The 14,862-nt window shown below is 37.7% G+C and overlaps 1 protein-coding gene across 12 annotated transcripts in view; it reads left to right on the top strand.

The window, feature by feature from the left end:
* STXBP5 (syntaxin binding protein 5) overlaps nucleotides 1-14,862 on the top strand; it is a 113,976-nt gene that overhangs the window by 20,568 nt on the left and 78,546 nt on the right. For all 12 annotated transcript variants that reach the window (XM_050709768.1, XM_050709767.1, XM_050709770.1 and 9 more), the window contains 2 exons: nucleotides 11,378-11,459; nucleotides 12,312-12,412. In XM_050709768.1, the coding sequence (XP_050565725.1) occupies nucleotides 11,378-11,459; nucleotides 12,312-12,412 (183 nt within the window). The remainder of the gene's footprint in view (nucleotides 1-11,377; nucleotides 11,460-12,311; nucleotides 12,413-14,862) is intronic.

The following is a 14,862-nucleotide window of genomic DNA, read 5'->3' as shown; positions in this document are numbered from 1 at the left end:
CAAAAAAAAACAAACAAAAAACAACCTTCACAACCAACCAAAGAAAAAAACCCACCCTCATTTAAAGAAGCGAGGTGTGCAAGGTAGTAGCATGCCTCCATGCAGTCAAATGCCACCTGGAAAAACCACAGGAAACATGCTTTGGAAAATACTTTGGACTGGGCTGTTCTGTTCGTGTTCTTTCTTCCATCATTTTGTAGCCTTAAATTGGGCAGTGGATACTTGCAGTGCTACAAGACTTTCATGAATTCTGTCCTTCCTAATCTTAATAAAAGGTATGTTTGACATGCGCAGCCATACCAAGCAGTAGTGCTGCGTTCATGCTCTCACGGGAATTCTGTTTAGCACAGGGTGATGCATTTCTTGTGGCCAAAGGAACTATCTGAAGTCTACAAGTACAATGGGAGAGCAGGATGTAAGGTGCCATCCACAAAAACTTTTAAAAGAAGAACTGAGATGAAATGGGAAGCCTTCTATTTAGTACTATACTCATGTTTTAGTAATATTAAAGAATTGTGTTGTTTTAAATTGATCTAATGGCCATCTATCTTTTTGACGCTATTAATAAAGCTTAAGCTAAATCATGCAAAATGTTTACTATTGATAGTAAAATACTGCATAATGGTTTTTTTTTTTTTTTTACTAGAAGACCATTGGATCTCCTACATTTCAGGAGATACTGAATTAAGGTTGCATAAGCAGCTTCTAGGAACAACTTCAACCTTGTAGTCTTTCTCAGACTGGCTTCTAGTAAACAAAAGCCACAAAAATGTTACTTCATGTAACAGTGGTGTACAGCTATTTTTGTGATATGAAATGGACCTCTGTAATAGCACAAATGTCTGGACAAAATAGCAATATAGAATTGCATTTTGACAAAAAGGTGATAATGCCTCTTAATATTTTTGCATGAAAAAAAACCCAAACACATTTTCCCATGAAAATTACAAAATATTAAACACTCCAATGTGTATTTACAGTTTTTACATATTAAAAATAAGCTTTGCAGCTTCAAGGTAATCATTTGTTTATTGTGAGGACAGTTTCCTTTCTTGATTTTTGTGAAAGAGTGCCATCTACTGAATTGCTTGAATTGTATCTTAGTTTTACGTTTGTGGTGGTAATACTGAGCTAGCCTTCCATAAAACTGTCACCACTGCTTTGATAGCACTGAAATGCAAATGTGATGTGCAAAATTAGAAATTATGCTGATGTTGGAATTGTAATATTATCTGTTCTTATTCTGGGACAAAATATTTAAAGGGTTAATGAGGTAGAAGTGAAACTGGGACTCAGCAGGCTGGACTACCTGCTGCTCAGTTTGGAGGGAGGGAACTGAAGGATGGGCTTAGATTTGAATGAGGTTGAGATGAAATTCTAACAGTTAGTGTCTTCTGCCATGAATATCTTGTGTTTTGTGACTGAAAAATAACTGAATAAGATTTGTTTGGCAGACAAGCGTTAGGGGAAGTATTTTAGATAATTCTGTCTTCCCCAAAATAGGGGATGAGACATGTTTCTGGACCTAACAGTTGCTTTACTGTCAGAAATTGGCATTAATTGACAATAATTGATTGGGCAGGAATTGCCTATATTCTGTGATAACATTAAGTTATTGTTATAAGGTAATATATATGGTTCTTTATGCTTTTGTAAGTTAAACTAAATAGGTATATAAAAATTCACTTAACATCTAGTTCAGCACATTACATTTGTTAATGCTGTTTTTGGCAATGTCTGTATGGAATATTTGGACACAGGGAAGAGAGCTAAGCATAAAATGGCCATGCCTTCAGTCGTGGCCAAGAAGCTGTGAACATAAGAAGAAAAAGCCTGGTTAATTATTAATGTTGTGATATAGCATATGCTACCAAAAGGATGGATGAGATAGGATATTTGTAATTAAAATTAAACAGTTTTAAATGGATGACAGATGAGCAGGACTTGGAAGCATGTAACAGAATAAAAAGACTTGCTTCTGAATTTTGATAAAGGTTTTTCAAAGTATGTAATGATTTGCTAGTTTTATTCTTCCGTATATAGTCTTTCCAAAAAAAACTTCAGTGAGTTAGCAGTTACAACCCGTTTCAGTACATCTTGTGTAGTCAAAGGAACCATTATGCAAATATATTTGTAGCAATTTCCTTCTCTCTCCCCTTGTGTTCTGCCATTCTCCCTCCTTCCCATCCCACGTGAATAAATGCCAGATAAATCTCCTTTTCTTTTTTTTTTTTGCGTTGTTAGTCCTGAAATATAGCTCTTAGGCTCAAGTAGTAGGACCTGGATGAGATTCTGTCAGAAAACAAAATGAGTAAAATCAAGGAAATCCAATAACCTTGTTGGGTTTTTGAAAATTTTGTTTAATCTAAATTGATGATTTTGCCCCTTGAATTAATGACATGCATTGTTGTCTGTGAATTACATGTATGTAAAATTGTTTTTAATGACAATTCCTTTTTTTTTTTTAAGTTGGGCTTTTATCCTGTTTGTACTACCTAGTTTACATCTTATTCTCAAGAAAGATTGCCTCTTACTGGCAGGCATGAGAAAATTCTACCAAATACAGCTATTACAGAAAATTTACTTGTACTTTTCAAAGCTGTTTAGGAAATGCTGCATTTTTGCCTGTTTATGTAAGTAGCTTTGAAGTTTAAGTATTTTGACTCTTAGCTATTCTTTGCTAGAAAACAAATCTGATATAACTGCTCAATATCCACCATGGATCAGTTTCTGTGCAGGCTAGCTCAGTAATTGACATATAATTTTGACATAACTCAAGCGAAGGGGAAAAAAAGGTTTTTTATGCTTTAAGATTGCTACAACTGCCTGCCTATTTTCACCCTGTCCATCTGAGACTTTTTTTCTAAAGATGCCATTGAATCATTTGGCTCCTGGTGTTTAAAGGAGCTGAGGCTGTTTTATGAACAAGATGAATGCTTAGGGAAGATGATTTGCATTTATGCAGGAACCGATGTTATCGGTGATGGATTTGGAAGTTGAGAAAGCCTTGTTCCAGGGGCTTGCCTGGTCACCGGTTCAGTGGAATTCCTGCAGCTGCAGGAGCAAACAGCAGTAGTTCAGCCAATATGGCATTTGAAATAACAAGATTAAGATCTAAAATGAGCTGTTTGAATACCACACGTGTTCACAGAATCAGAATGGCTGGGGTTGAGGGGGCCTCTGGAGGTCATCTGGTCTAGCTCCTCCTGCTCAAGCAGGGCCACCTAGAGCAGATTGCCCAGGTTGCTGTCACCCTTTTTCCTCAGTAGTAATTGGACAAAGGAAATTATGTTTTTTTGTGTGGTGGTTTTTTTAGTTGTTTGGTTTCCACCCTCTGGGACACTGAACTCAGTGCATCTCAAATACTTTCTTGGACAAACATAACCCATCTGAATGTGGCTTCTTAGCCTTCAGTGTCCATATTTAAAAACAAAACAAAACAAAAAAAAACAACAACTCAGCACTCAGTACAGTTGCTCTCAAAAATATGTGAACTTTGTACAATGCTAAGGTTCCTTGGAAACGAGAAAAAATAATGGTTTTATTTTGGTGTGTAAATGGTCTTTGGAGACCATAAGTGGAAGGAACTTACCTTCCTGGGGGTTTGTGGTTTTTTTTGAGTGTTAGTTCTGTTGTTTTTTTTTCTCCTTTCTCTCAAGGAAGGGAAGACCTTTGGAAGGTTAGCAAAAGGTTTTCCCAGCACTGAGATCCTAGTCTCTTTTATCATGAGGTGCCTTGCATTTACTTTCATCTTTATGACTAATAGAAAGAAGCTAAATGTAGATTTTTTTCGTTGCCTGGAAGTTATTTCTTTACCGTCTAGGGACGCCTGAGTTGGTTTCCAAATACAATGTATAATGTTGACGTTTTTTCTGTCCAAGTAACTAGGTCAAACTATATCAGCTAATTCAGCAAGTGCTATATCTGATGCACAGGCATTACGGCCAGTGTCATCTGACTGTCTGTATCTGGCATCTTCCTTTTCCTTATCCTGTTTCCTTAAGGTCAGTTTTCCTGCCTTCTCCACTTCTTAGCTGGCAGAAGGAGAACGCATTGCAACAGTCCAGCTGGAATTCCCATAGTCAGCTGTTGCTGGTAATTTGATAATATTCCCACCTGGCAACCTTTAATCTCAGTTTTAAAGCTAATTGTACTTAGTGTGGAAATGTAGATGACAGCACCATGGTCCTTGTAACAAAGCAGTAAACTATTCAACTTCCGTAGAGGGTGGTGGCTGTGAGGTGTGGCTGCTCTTTTCCGGAAGAAATAGTGGGAGTTAGTGGAGCCTGCATTGTGTGGACACTTGTCCTGGCTTCTCTTTGCCCTGTTGCCTTTTCTCAGGCCTGCTTGTGGCTGCAGCTCCTGTCCTTGAAACTTCTGGCTTGTACTGGGGAAATGCGTGGGAGGGTGCGGAGGCGAGGGGCCATCATTGTTGCCAGGGGAGAACCTGGGGAGAGCTGGTGCTTGGCACTTGGAGGAGAGGAGAGAGGAAAAAGTGTGTGTAGATGTGAGTTCAGCTTCTCTTCAGTGTTGAAAGAGTGTTAGTAATGTTGCGTATTTCTGTACTTTTGTAAGTCATGTGTATGAGGCAACCCTTTATTGGTTTTTGGAAGGCAGCAATGTAAGCTTTATGCTTTAAGGCTGAAGAAAATGGGACCTGCCGATTAACAAAAGCTTGCTTCTTCAGATTAGCAGTTATCCCTTGTTGTACCTTTGACGTGGTATGAAGTTTTCTCTTGGTTGTATATCCTCTGCATTTTAAAAATAAAAATACCTCTCATTTTCGGTGGAGATGGTTTCATTTCATGGCATTTTTCTTTTATTGCACAGTTGGTTGTAGTTACTGTTAGCGTGATAGGCTTTGGGGGGAACTGCAAAGAAAAAAACCTAACTACTACGGCAAAAAAGATCAAGATTGGAGTTACTTTGTTAGTACCCCTCAGTAATGGAAGGATTAGATAAAACTCAAGGGGGGTCTTAATGGCACCAAATTCATCCAGAGGGATGTAGATGGTCGCAGGAAAGGAGAAATCTCATCAGTCTTCACAGTAAGTCTGCAAATTGGACTAAGACTACAATTTTGCTAAATGAAAAAATCTGAGAAGTCTTACAGCTTTCTTTTGGAGCCATACCTGAACTTAAATTTATAAAAGATCTCTGCCTTTCATAGGTGCATTTTTATTATAGTTTAATTTATTCATAATGTTGCATCGTCTGCACCTTTCCTAAGCACACTCTTTGAGCAAGGTGAGCGTAACTCTTGCTGGGCCGCTACTTAAGTTAGGGGTCGGAAAAGTCAGAGCTGGAGAATTTAAGGGACCTGATTTTTAAAACAGAGAAGAAAATTAAGTCTATATGTGCAAGAAGTGCTGTAAATCCGGATAAAATAGTTTTAACGATTCTAGGTGTGTAAGAGCGAGCTGTTTCATTTAGAGATGTGGCTGCTTGTTTTCCTCATTCAATTGCATTTTAAGCTGTAGCACTGTTTACGTAAATAACAAAAGCCCTTGTTTATTTTTTTTGCCTGATGTTGTCACTTCCATATAGGAAAGTGGATGTGAAATGTTACTGAATGTTATTTTATACTTTTGCAGGCATAAATAGTGAGATGTACTAAAGAATAAAGACCTGCTCAGCTGAGGGGTGTGAACACAGCAAGATGCTATGCAGGCCTAAGGTTTTAGAAAGAAATTCTGTATTTTTTTTGTTTTTTTTTTTTTTTTTTAAATGGTGATATGCTACCATATTAGGCTTGACATGTAATCTAAAACTCTCCCCAAAATGTTCTGTGACTTAATTTTATCCTGTTTATTGGTATTAAATGGACATGAAAGGTCAAAGCTAGTTTTGTAGACAGTATTGACTGTGGTACTTCCCAACTTCTGGCATAACTCTCTTGCTGACTGGCTGTGTATACTGATAAACTGTTCTTGGAGGTTGTTTCTGTGAGGGATTATATAGTAAACATGCGGGTATAATCTGTGGTGCTGTAGAGCTATATGCTACAGACTGGTGTATGTAAGAATATTGTAAGCAACCTTAGTATTTTGTACATAATTCAGAGCAGTAGTATGTATCTTCCTCTACTAGGAGATCTATTTTTCCATCAAAGTTGCCTGATGTTTAAATATTGTGTTACAGCTACAGGTGTTACAGCTACAACTTTAAGAGGTATCTGGTAATGAATTTTAAAAGCTGTTAGTTCTGTATTTGTCTTGAAAATCCCAGACTGTCGTAACAGTGGTAAATCTTATACAGGAATATGGTCTATATCTTGTGTTGAACTATCAAAACTTTATTGCAATGTATGAACATGAAGGTGGGGATAGTTTGAAAGGTAATTTATATTATAAATGTAGTTTCTAGTTTCGTATTTGTAACTGACTTATGCTAAGGATTGAGGTGATATAGGTACAGGTTTTGCAACTGTCTCCAGTGTCAGATGGGTCAATCACAAGTGAAGAAACACCCTGGTATTCCCTAGTCTGGTTTAGAGTAAGGTGAATTAAAAATAAAACGTAGTAAGTAAATGGACTGCTCTTCTGAGGCTTTCATATGTATTCTGGAATTAATTTTCATTCTCAGAACATTACTGCAAAAAGCAGATGTGCACTGAGTTGTTCCTATGCAGATAAGTTCTAAATATTTTTTTCAAGCAGAATATTTTCCAGCATTAACACATATACTAGAAAAAAATGAAATGCTTTAGTTTTGCCTGGATTAATTAATATATATATATATATATATGTATGTGTGTGTGTATATATATGTGTGTATATATATATAAACGTGCAAGTTTAGGTCTGAAACATGTTAGGCAAAAACACCTTTTGGAACTCTTGCTACAAATCAAAGTCAAGTTGGTGTCCTTATACAATGTTATATTTGTGTGATAATGTGCTTTTCTAAGGTATGATCTGTGCCTCCAGCAGTCAGGAAAATGAACACTGATGTTAGGACATGAGTACCTTCTCTCTTCCTTCTCTTAGCTATGGCTTTTGTCTTTTGCTTGCTTTTTCATAAAACATGCACTGGAGACAGAAATGCTAGTGTTTGTCAGGGTTAACTTCCTAATGGCATTTAGGAGCACAGAACCAATAATCACAGCTACAGCTGAGAAGCTCTTAATCGAACTTACTTGCTCATATTTGGAATTAGGGACAAAACAGGAACAGTAGGAAGAAATGTGTGGAAATGAAGGAGGAAGGATTGGTATTTGATTTTAAAAAAACAAAACTGCTCTGAGCAGACTATTTCCTCCTGTGTAACCCTAGTTCTTTGGCAGATAATTTTTCCTGTCTACAGCATGAAAATGCTTTGCCTGTCTTGTCATTATCCATTATAATCTTTGTCTGTTTCAAGGACTACTATGTGGTAGACACTCACTGCTTAGTACAGTGAGCTCTCTTGCCTTAAGCATTCATATGGAGCAGCTATAGAGGAACTGGACAAACTGCACTCCCTGGAATACTGTGTGTTTTGTGTGGTTGGTTGAGAAATGCTTAACATGGAAAGGGTATTTTAACAGCCATGTGTTTTTACAGGCATTTGGATAACACCCTCGTTACTATGCTTTAACTTTTGGTTAGCCCTGAAGTGGTCAGGCAGTTGGACAAGATGATCCCTGAAGGTCCCTTCTAGCTGAACTATTCTGTTCTCCTTCCTCAGTCAGTATTTAATTGACATGCTTTTTCAACTCAGAATACCCCACAAAACTGGGAGGCTTTGCATTGCTTTAGAAAAGAAGATTAATGCTGATTAGGAGAATGATAATAATTTGAGATGAGAAGAATAAATTTAGCTCCCAGGTGAAAAAGTGAAGGCTACATAATCCTTGGTTAGAGGAACTAAATGGACTGGCTGCAAGGACTGTTTGCACTTCTATTTTTTGATAAACATAAGCAGGATAAAAGAGATCAAACTGTTTTCAGATCGGTTCATGAGGCTTCTACTAACTTGTCAAAAAGCAGAAACTTCCTCTGTACGATTAAAATTTGCATAAACTTACATGCTGCGGATGTACTGATTTCTGGAGAGGGAACTGGTTGAGATGTCCTGCAAAATGCTAAAGGATTGTTGGTCAAAAGTTCAAGTATTCTTAACTAGTGAGTACAAATTTCAATATTATAATAGTGCTTCTAGAAAATACTTGCAGCAGAAAGTGCTTGAGGCCAACATTTGAAGGATAGAGCTTGTGAAGGTTGGAGTAACTTGAAGAATCTGTGGGTTTCTGTGGGTCATACTCTTGTACTCTGGGTCATACTCTTGTTGAGGCAAGGTAGCTATAAAGTCTCAATTCCTTCACCACCCACAATTTATTTGGAACAAGTGTTACATATTTAATTTGGAAGCTGATGTTCAATGGAGGTGTTGGGAAATCTTTTTTTGTTAGAAAACTGTGTCAGTGCAGATAAATAATTGACAAGTCATAAAATTCAGTTCCTGTAAACATCTGAATTTCACTTTCAGAAATGGCTTTGACTATTTCTACAAGAAATTGTCAATTCAAGTGAATGCAGAAGCATGAGCAAGGCAGAAGTAAACCAACTAATCGACTCTGAAATTCGTTATTGTGGGGATTTTTTTTCTTGCCTGGCAATCTGTAAAAGTACTGCTGCTACATTAAAAGTATTCTGAGTTTGTGAAGGAAGGTATTGGGGGGGAGGGGAACATGGATTTCAAGCTTTTTATTTACATTTTTTAAGAGCTATGAAATGGTAGTGGAATATGGAACTGGCTGATGACTTCTTTGTACGGGAAACATACTGATAAGAATGTAAAATATAAGGGGAAAAAACAGGTGAAGCAAGCTGGCTCTTTAAGCCCTTCCACTCCAGAACAAAATTAAATTACTAATTCTGTTCAGGGAAGAAAGCTGGAATTAAGTTTGGATTATTCAACATCTGTTTAGTATCTCTCGTATCACTTGGCTGGATGTTATACGGATTCATTAAGCTAAGAGAAGAAAGTGGTTGAAGTAGAAAAGGTAAAACACTGAGGTGTGTTGAAGCAGACTTGTTTCTACTGTAGTTCTGCTTGCATTGTATCTTGTTGTTTAGAAGCTGAGTGGGAGATGTGTGTTTGAGTTTTAATTTGCATGAAACTTAGTAGTTACTTCAGCATTTCCACTTTCACTAGTGTGAATGTATATTTTAGTGTGTGTGTATATATATATATATAAAAAAAAATATTTGTGGGGTGTGGGTGTTGTATTATACATTATTGTGGTGGTTTTACCCTGCTACACAGCTGAGCTGCACCACAGCCACTCTCTCAATCCTGCTCCTCAAAGGAAAAAGCAGAGAAAATGCAATGGAAAGGGCTCAAAGGTTGAGATAAGGACAGGGAGATCACTCAACAATTATCATCATGGGCAAAACAGACTCAGAGTAGGGAGATTAATATAATGTAGTGCCTATCACTAGTGGACTAGAACACTGAGAAACTAAAAGCAAACTAAAAACACCTTCCATCCTCTTCTGCCTCCTCCCTTGAGAGGCACAGAGGAACAGGGAACGGGGGCTGCGGTCAGTCCCTGAGGCTTCATCTCCGCCGCTCCTTCACAGTCACTTTCTGCCCCTGCTCCACGTGGGGTCCCTCCCACAGGATGCCATCTTTCCCGAACTGAGCCTGCGGGGGCTGCCCACAGGCAGCAGCTCTTCAAGACCTGCTCCCACATGGCTCCGTACCATGGGGTCCATCCCCCAGGAGCAAACTGCTCCAGCACGGGTCCCCCATGGGCGGCAGCTCCAGCCCAGGGCCTGCTCCTGCGGGGGCTCTCCATGGGCCACAGCCTCCTCCAGGCCACATCCACCTGCTCCACCGGGGGCTCCTCCACCCATGGGCTGCAGCGTGGAGATCTGCTCCATGTGGGACCCATGGGCTGCAGGGGGACAGCCTGCTCCACCAGGGGCCTCTCCACAGGCCACAGGGGAACTGCTGCTCTGTGCCTGGAGCACCTCCTGCTGCACTGACCTTGGGGTCTGCAGGGCTGGTTCTCACTCCTCTCTCTCCCAGCTGCTGTTGTGCAGCAGGTTTTATTCCCTTTCTCAAATCTGTTTTCGCAGAGGCACAACCAGCATCACTTACTGGCTTGGCTCTGGCCAACACCGGGTCCTCTTTTGGAGTTGGCCCTTATCTGACACGGGCCAGCTGCTGGACTCTTCTCACAGAGGCCACTCCTGCGGTCCCCCTGTTATCAAGCCCTTGCCATGTAAACCCAATACAATTATATATATAACGATGCAGTACATACTTTTTTAAAGGGTATATATATACACTTTTGTTGTGATCAACAATTTTTCAGTAAACAGAAAGCTTGAAGAATGGGTGAGAATTGTAATGTTTTATTAGTTTCTACTGTGTACTGAGAGAACAAATTGTAAGTTATTTTTCCCTGATTTGCATATGTCTTCGAAATGGTTTCCATTCTTCCCGAGATGCCTGTTTAAAACAGGAGGTGTTCAGCTCTGTGGCAAATTATTCTCTGTGAACCCTGTTTGTACTGTAATGATGGTATACTGACTGTTTCATGTAATTCATTCGGACTTGTGTTATTTCTGTTCCCTCTCCTAGAGGTTGGAGAATTTCCTTAATTTCATGACAGAAGAAAGAGGATAACCAAACTGGAAATACAGAGTCTTTGCAACTAATAAATTAGTCTAGTTTTGAGATAAGGAAGAATCTCTGTTGTTACCTCTTCAATTTGATATTCATTATAAAAGTAGAGGACTGATTTATGTGTAGGAGTAAAAATGAGCACACTTTTGTTATCTCATAGTTGGTATGAATCCAGGAAATCTTGATACAGAGATCCTGGAAATTTACATTTATACATAATTTACCATTGACTCCTCCATATTTTGGCTACTGATCTTTTTATCTCTGTCATAGCACATTTTCTTTTAATATGCCTTGCATTATTCAGCTCTTCTTTCATCTGTAAGCAGCATCTAAAAATGAGAGAAAGCTCCTTTAGCACTTAAAAAAAAAAAAAAAAAAATAGATCATTTGATTGTGATGTTTATTTAAATAAACTTTATACTAGTCCTGATATTTAACACTACTAAAATAACTGCTTCATCATCCTCCATTGTGTTCTCGTTGACAAGGGATCCTTTAAATAAATATGGTAAGTTTAGCAGTTATACATAATTTTCTTACTTCATGGGGATAAATAAAATGGGCCTTTCAACTGTTGTTACTCTGTTTATGATTTTTTTGGGTGATCATTAAGGTCTATGTGGTTAAGTATTTTGAGTGCACTTGCTAGAAGCAGGGTGTTAGCCTGCTTGAGCACAATATTAGTGATGTTGATAACGTTTTTCTTTTTCCTACATTGCATACAACAATTATTCCTTAACAGTACCAATTTCAGCTTCGGTCGGCCAGGAGTGGAATGTTACTGCCAGCATGACAGTGGAGCTGCAGTAATCCAGCTTCAGTTTCTGATTAACGAGGTTAGTAAAATGATTTTTATATTCCGTAATTTTGAGAAGATACAACGTATGTTTTCTTCAACTTCTCATTAAGCAAACATCAAAATACAAATACTATTCACACTTAGAATCATTTTTGTTAAACAGTGATAACAATTAAGGTACCTTTATTTAATCACAAAAATTGCTAGACTAACTGCTGAAACTGGCTTTGTCTCTAGAGTGCTCCTGCTATAGGCAAGAACTGTTTTGCTGGGAATATTTATTCATGTAATTGAATGTTGCATGTTATCCCTTACAGTAGTAAAATATGCTTTTAATAGTGCCAACAGTTTCAGTGGGTTGTTAATTTTATTTTGATAGCTACTATTTCAGATGTGAGCTGAGCAAAGATCCCTAATCGGATCCCTCAGTAATTTCGGATGTGTTTTTTCTAGAGATATTGCAGCTGAGACCCGACAGTGATGCTGTTCTCAAACTAGCTATGGCCAGATTTCTAGAGGGATTTCTAGCTCAGAGGAGTGCTGAAATTAAGTATCACTAACTTGGTTGTTGCATAGGTATTAGCCACTGAGTTCATTGCTTAATTTCTCTGCAAATTGTATGCATGAGGAAACTGATGTGCTCACACCAGAAAAAGCTGTTTCTTCCCCATTACCCCTCAGTATAGCACTGAACCCAATGTGAGCGAGGTCAATGTCATGATCAAATCAGTTACATCGTTACTACTGTTTGAAACTTATCTGCTCTATGATGCTGACATGCATGCTTGTATTTTTTTTAATACTGGTAGCAAATATTACATATTTCCTCCATGATGTTGTTAATACTAGGTTTCTAGAAATAAAGTTTTACTCAACGTATTTCTAATAGGGAGCTCTTGTGAGTGCCTTGGCTGATGATACCTTACACTTGTGGAACTTACGTCAAAAGAGACCTGCTATACTTCATTCACTCAAGTTTAACCGAGAACGGTAGGAATTGGATTATTTTTGCTTTGCACATTACCATCACACTGTGTAAATGGGAGATTGGATTTATTAAAGCAGTACAACTAATAAATTGTTAAAAATTGAAACTGGATTTACTTTGCAATTAGCTTGCAGGTGGTTATGGTCCAAATTGCTTATGAGTAGACACACCATATGTCTGCTAAACTGAGATGACTTGTCTATTATTTTGAGTATTGCTTTGCTGAACAACAATATTCCTGTCATTAAAAAGTGGAGGGAAAGAAGACTTTTAGTTTGTCTCCAAAGGAATTTTTGGAACAAAAGTATTTGTATGTACTAACAAGGCAACAGGAAAACTAGCTCCATTTTTGAAGGCTTACTGAGATATATTTCTATCTTTTTTTCTTCAAGTTTTTTAGGAAGTAGTTTTTCTCTTGGCAGATTAGGTACAGTCTCAATTGGAATGTTATGCGTACTTTTGAGCCATGTGTTTCTGAACTGGACTTCTTGGAGAGCTGAGAGGAGCCTGGCAAGAACACAATAGTTTGTGACCTGTATTTCTGTTGAATGGGGCAGGAAGCCCTGTTGAATAGGGCAGGCTTTAAGTAATAGGTAGAACAAAAGAGGAAGATTTAAATACTTGTATGAAACCTTTTGATGTAATGGCATACGAAGTGCTACAGTAGACTGTTGGGTGGATTATGGAGTAACCTTGTAGTTATAAAGAGGAGATGATAAACAGATTTATCAGGAATGACATAGAAGCAGATTATTGTTTTTCTGGGGTAGAGGATTAAGTGATTCCCAAGTCCCTTTTGAGGTTGTTTTTGTGATCACAATGCGTAAATATTACGCACAAAATGGAAAGCTCTGTTTACAGAGCAAAATTCTCCACCCCAAGGAGGTGTCGGTTCCTTTATGCAGTAAAAAAGTCAAGTAGGGAGGAATGAAATTTGTCTCTAGCTTAAGGAGTGTTGTCTGGCTATGAGATAAAGTGGAATATCCAACCCAAATTTTCTCTGTCCTCTTTCCCCTTGTTCTTAAATGACTTTTCTCCTACCTGTAGCACCTAGTGAAGTATAAATATAAAATTTGGCTTTGCCGTCTGAAACAAAGCATTGGATATCAGCTTGTAACTAATGCTTTAAAATGCGTGTCAGAGGAGGTGATTCCGATTGTGTGTAAATCTGTTGGAAGCTGGTTTAGAGTCTTAGATGTACAGATAGCTTAGTTTAAACATTGGAAGTTTTAAACTGTCGTTTTGCTCTAAATGTGGTATTCTAACAAGCAAAACCTGTCATAGTTAGTTGAACTTCGTGTTACCAGAATAGGGTCAGGGAAAAATCTAGGTAACTTACATCTCTTCAGTAGTAGTACTAATTATTAATTTTTGGGCAGGCTACTGATTTTCTTAAAAAAAAAAAAAAAAAAAAAAAAAAGCTGTGCCTTGCTGAAATATGTAGTGAGAGCATCAGAAAAATATATGTAGTGAGAGCATCATAATTATCAAGAGAGGTGAAGGTAAAGTTTCTGAGACAAGGGTTATTCTTGTAGTAATTTTAATCGTAAAGTATCTATCATTATAACTTACGGAAGTAGCCAGAACACTTAAGGTCCCAGAGCCACCAATGGCATTGTCACCAGCCATTTATTAACAGTCATGCTGGATGACTGTTACGTATGTTTTCAAATAGCTTTCTTTTGGCTAATTCATAAGATAAAGCTTTAGTTTATAAAGCGCAATCTCATTACAAGGGAATTATTTTGATTCTGAACTTTAGAAAATTGCAAATTCATTGCTGAATAATTCTATTTAGTTGGTTTTAGTAACTTAGAGCCGTTAATGTTATCAAACCTATTAGGAGTAGTAATATGTTACGTGAATTTGAAGTAGCTGACTTTGTTTGGGTCAGTTTTATGTTGTGTATTAGCTACAAAGCTCATTAAGAGGAGCGTTCATGAAAAAACTGAACACTCAAATTAGCAAGTGCAAAGATGTTAGATACCTAATTAATAAAACGTTTTTAAATAATTTATGATTTGGGGTTAAGATTTTCTCATAAGGATAATTAACTTCTCAACCATTAATTATTAAAATTAAATATTAAAACTGAGCCTTATAGTAATGTTTTCCAATGATGCTTCACTTTGCCAGCTTGCACTTTGTAGGGTTTTTCAGTATCTTGGAAATTGGTTTGGGTGAAAGAAAATAAATGAACGGAAAAATGTCCTTGGAGGAGAAATCAAGTCAAATCTTACTAAAGGACTGAATCAATTACTCTGGTTATATCAGTATTTGTTTTAGAACTCTAGATGCAAAGGCTTAAAATTATGTGCCTGATTGGAAGTACCTGGAAGTGTGTTGACATTGCAGAAAAGCAGTATTTGTATCCTACTTAAGAGTTGAGCTCAGTATGTCAAGGGGCAGGTTTTCTCCAGATTCTGTTTTCAAATCGGATTTTTATGTAAGG

This window comes from Cygnus atratus, chromosome 3 (genome assembly GCF_013377495.2).
Source record: "Cygnus atratus isolate AKBS03 ecotype Queensland, Australia chromosome 3, CAtr_DNAZoo_HiC_assembly, whole genome shotgun sequence".
NCBI classification, from domain to species: domain Eukaryota; kingdom Metazoa; phylum Chordata; class Aves; order Anseriformes; family Anatidae; genus Cygnus; species Cygnus atratus.
The sequence above is the reverse complement of the archived record's forward strand: the minus strand, read 5'-3'. Positions and strand labels throughout refer to the sequence as shown.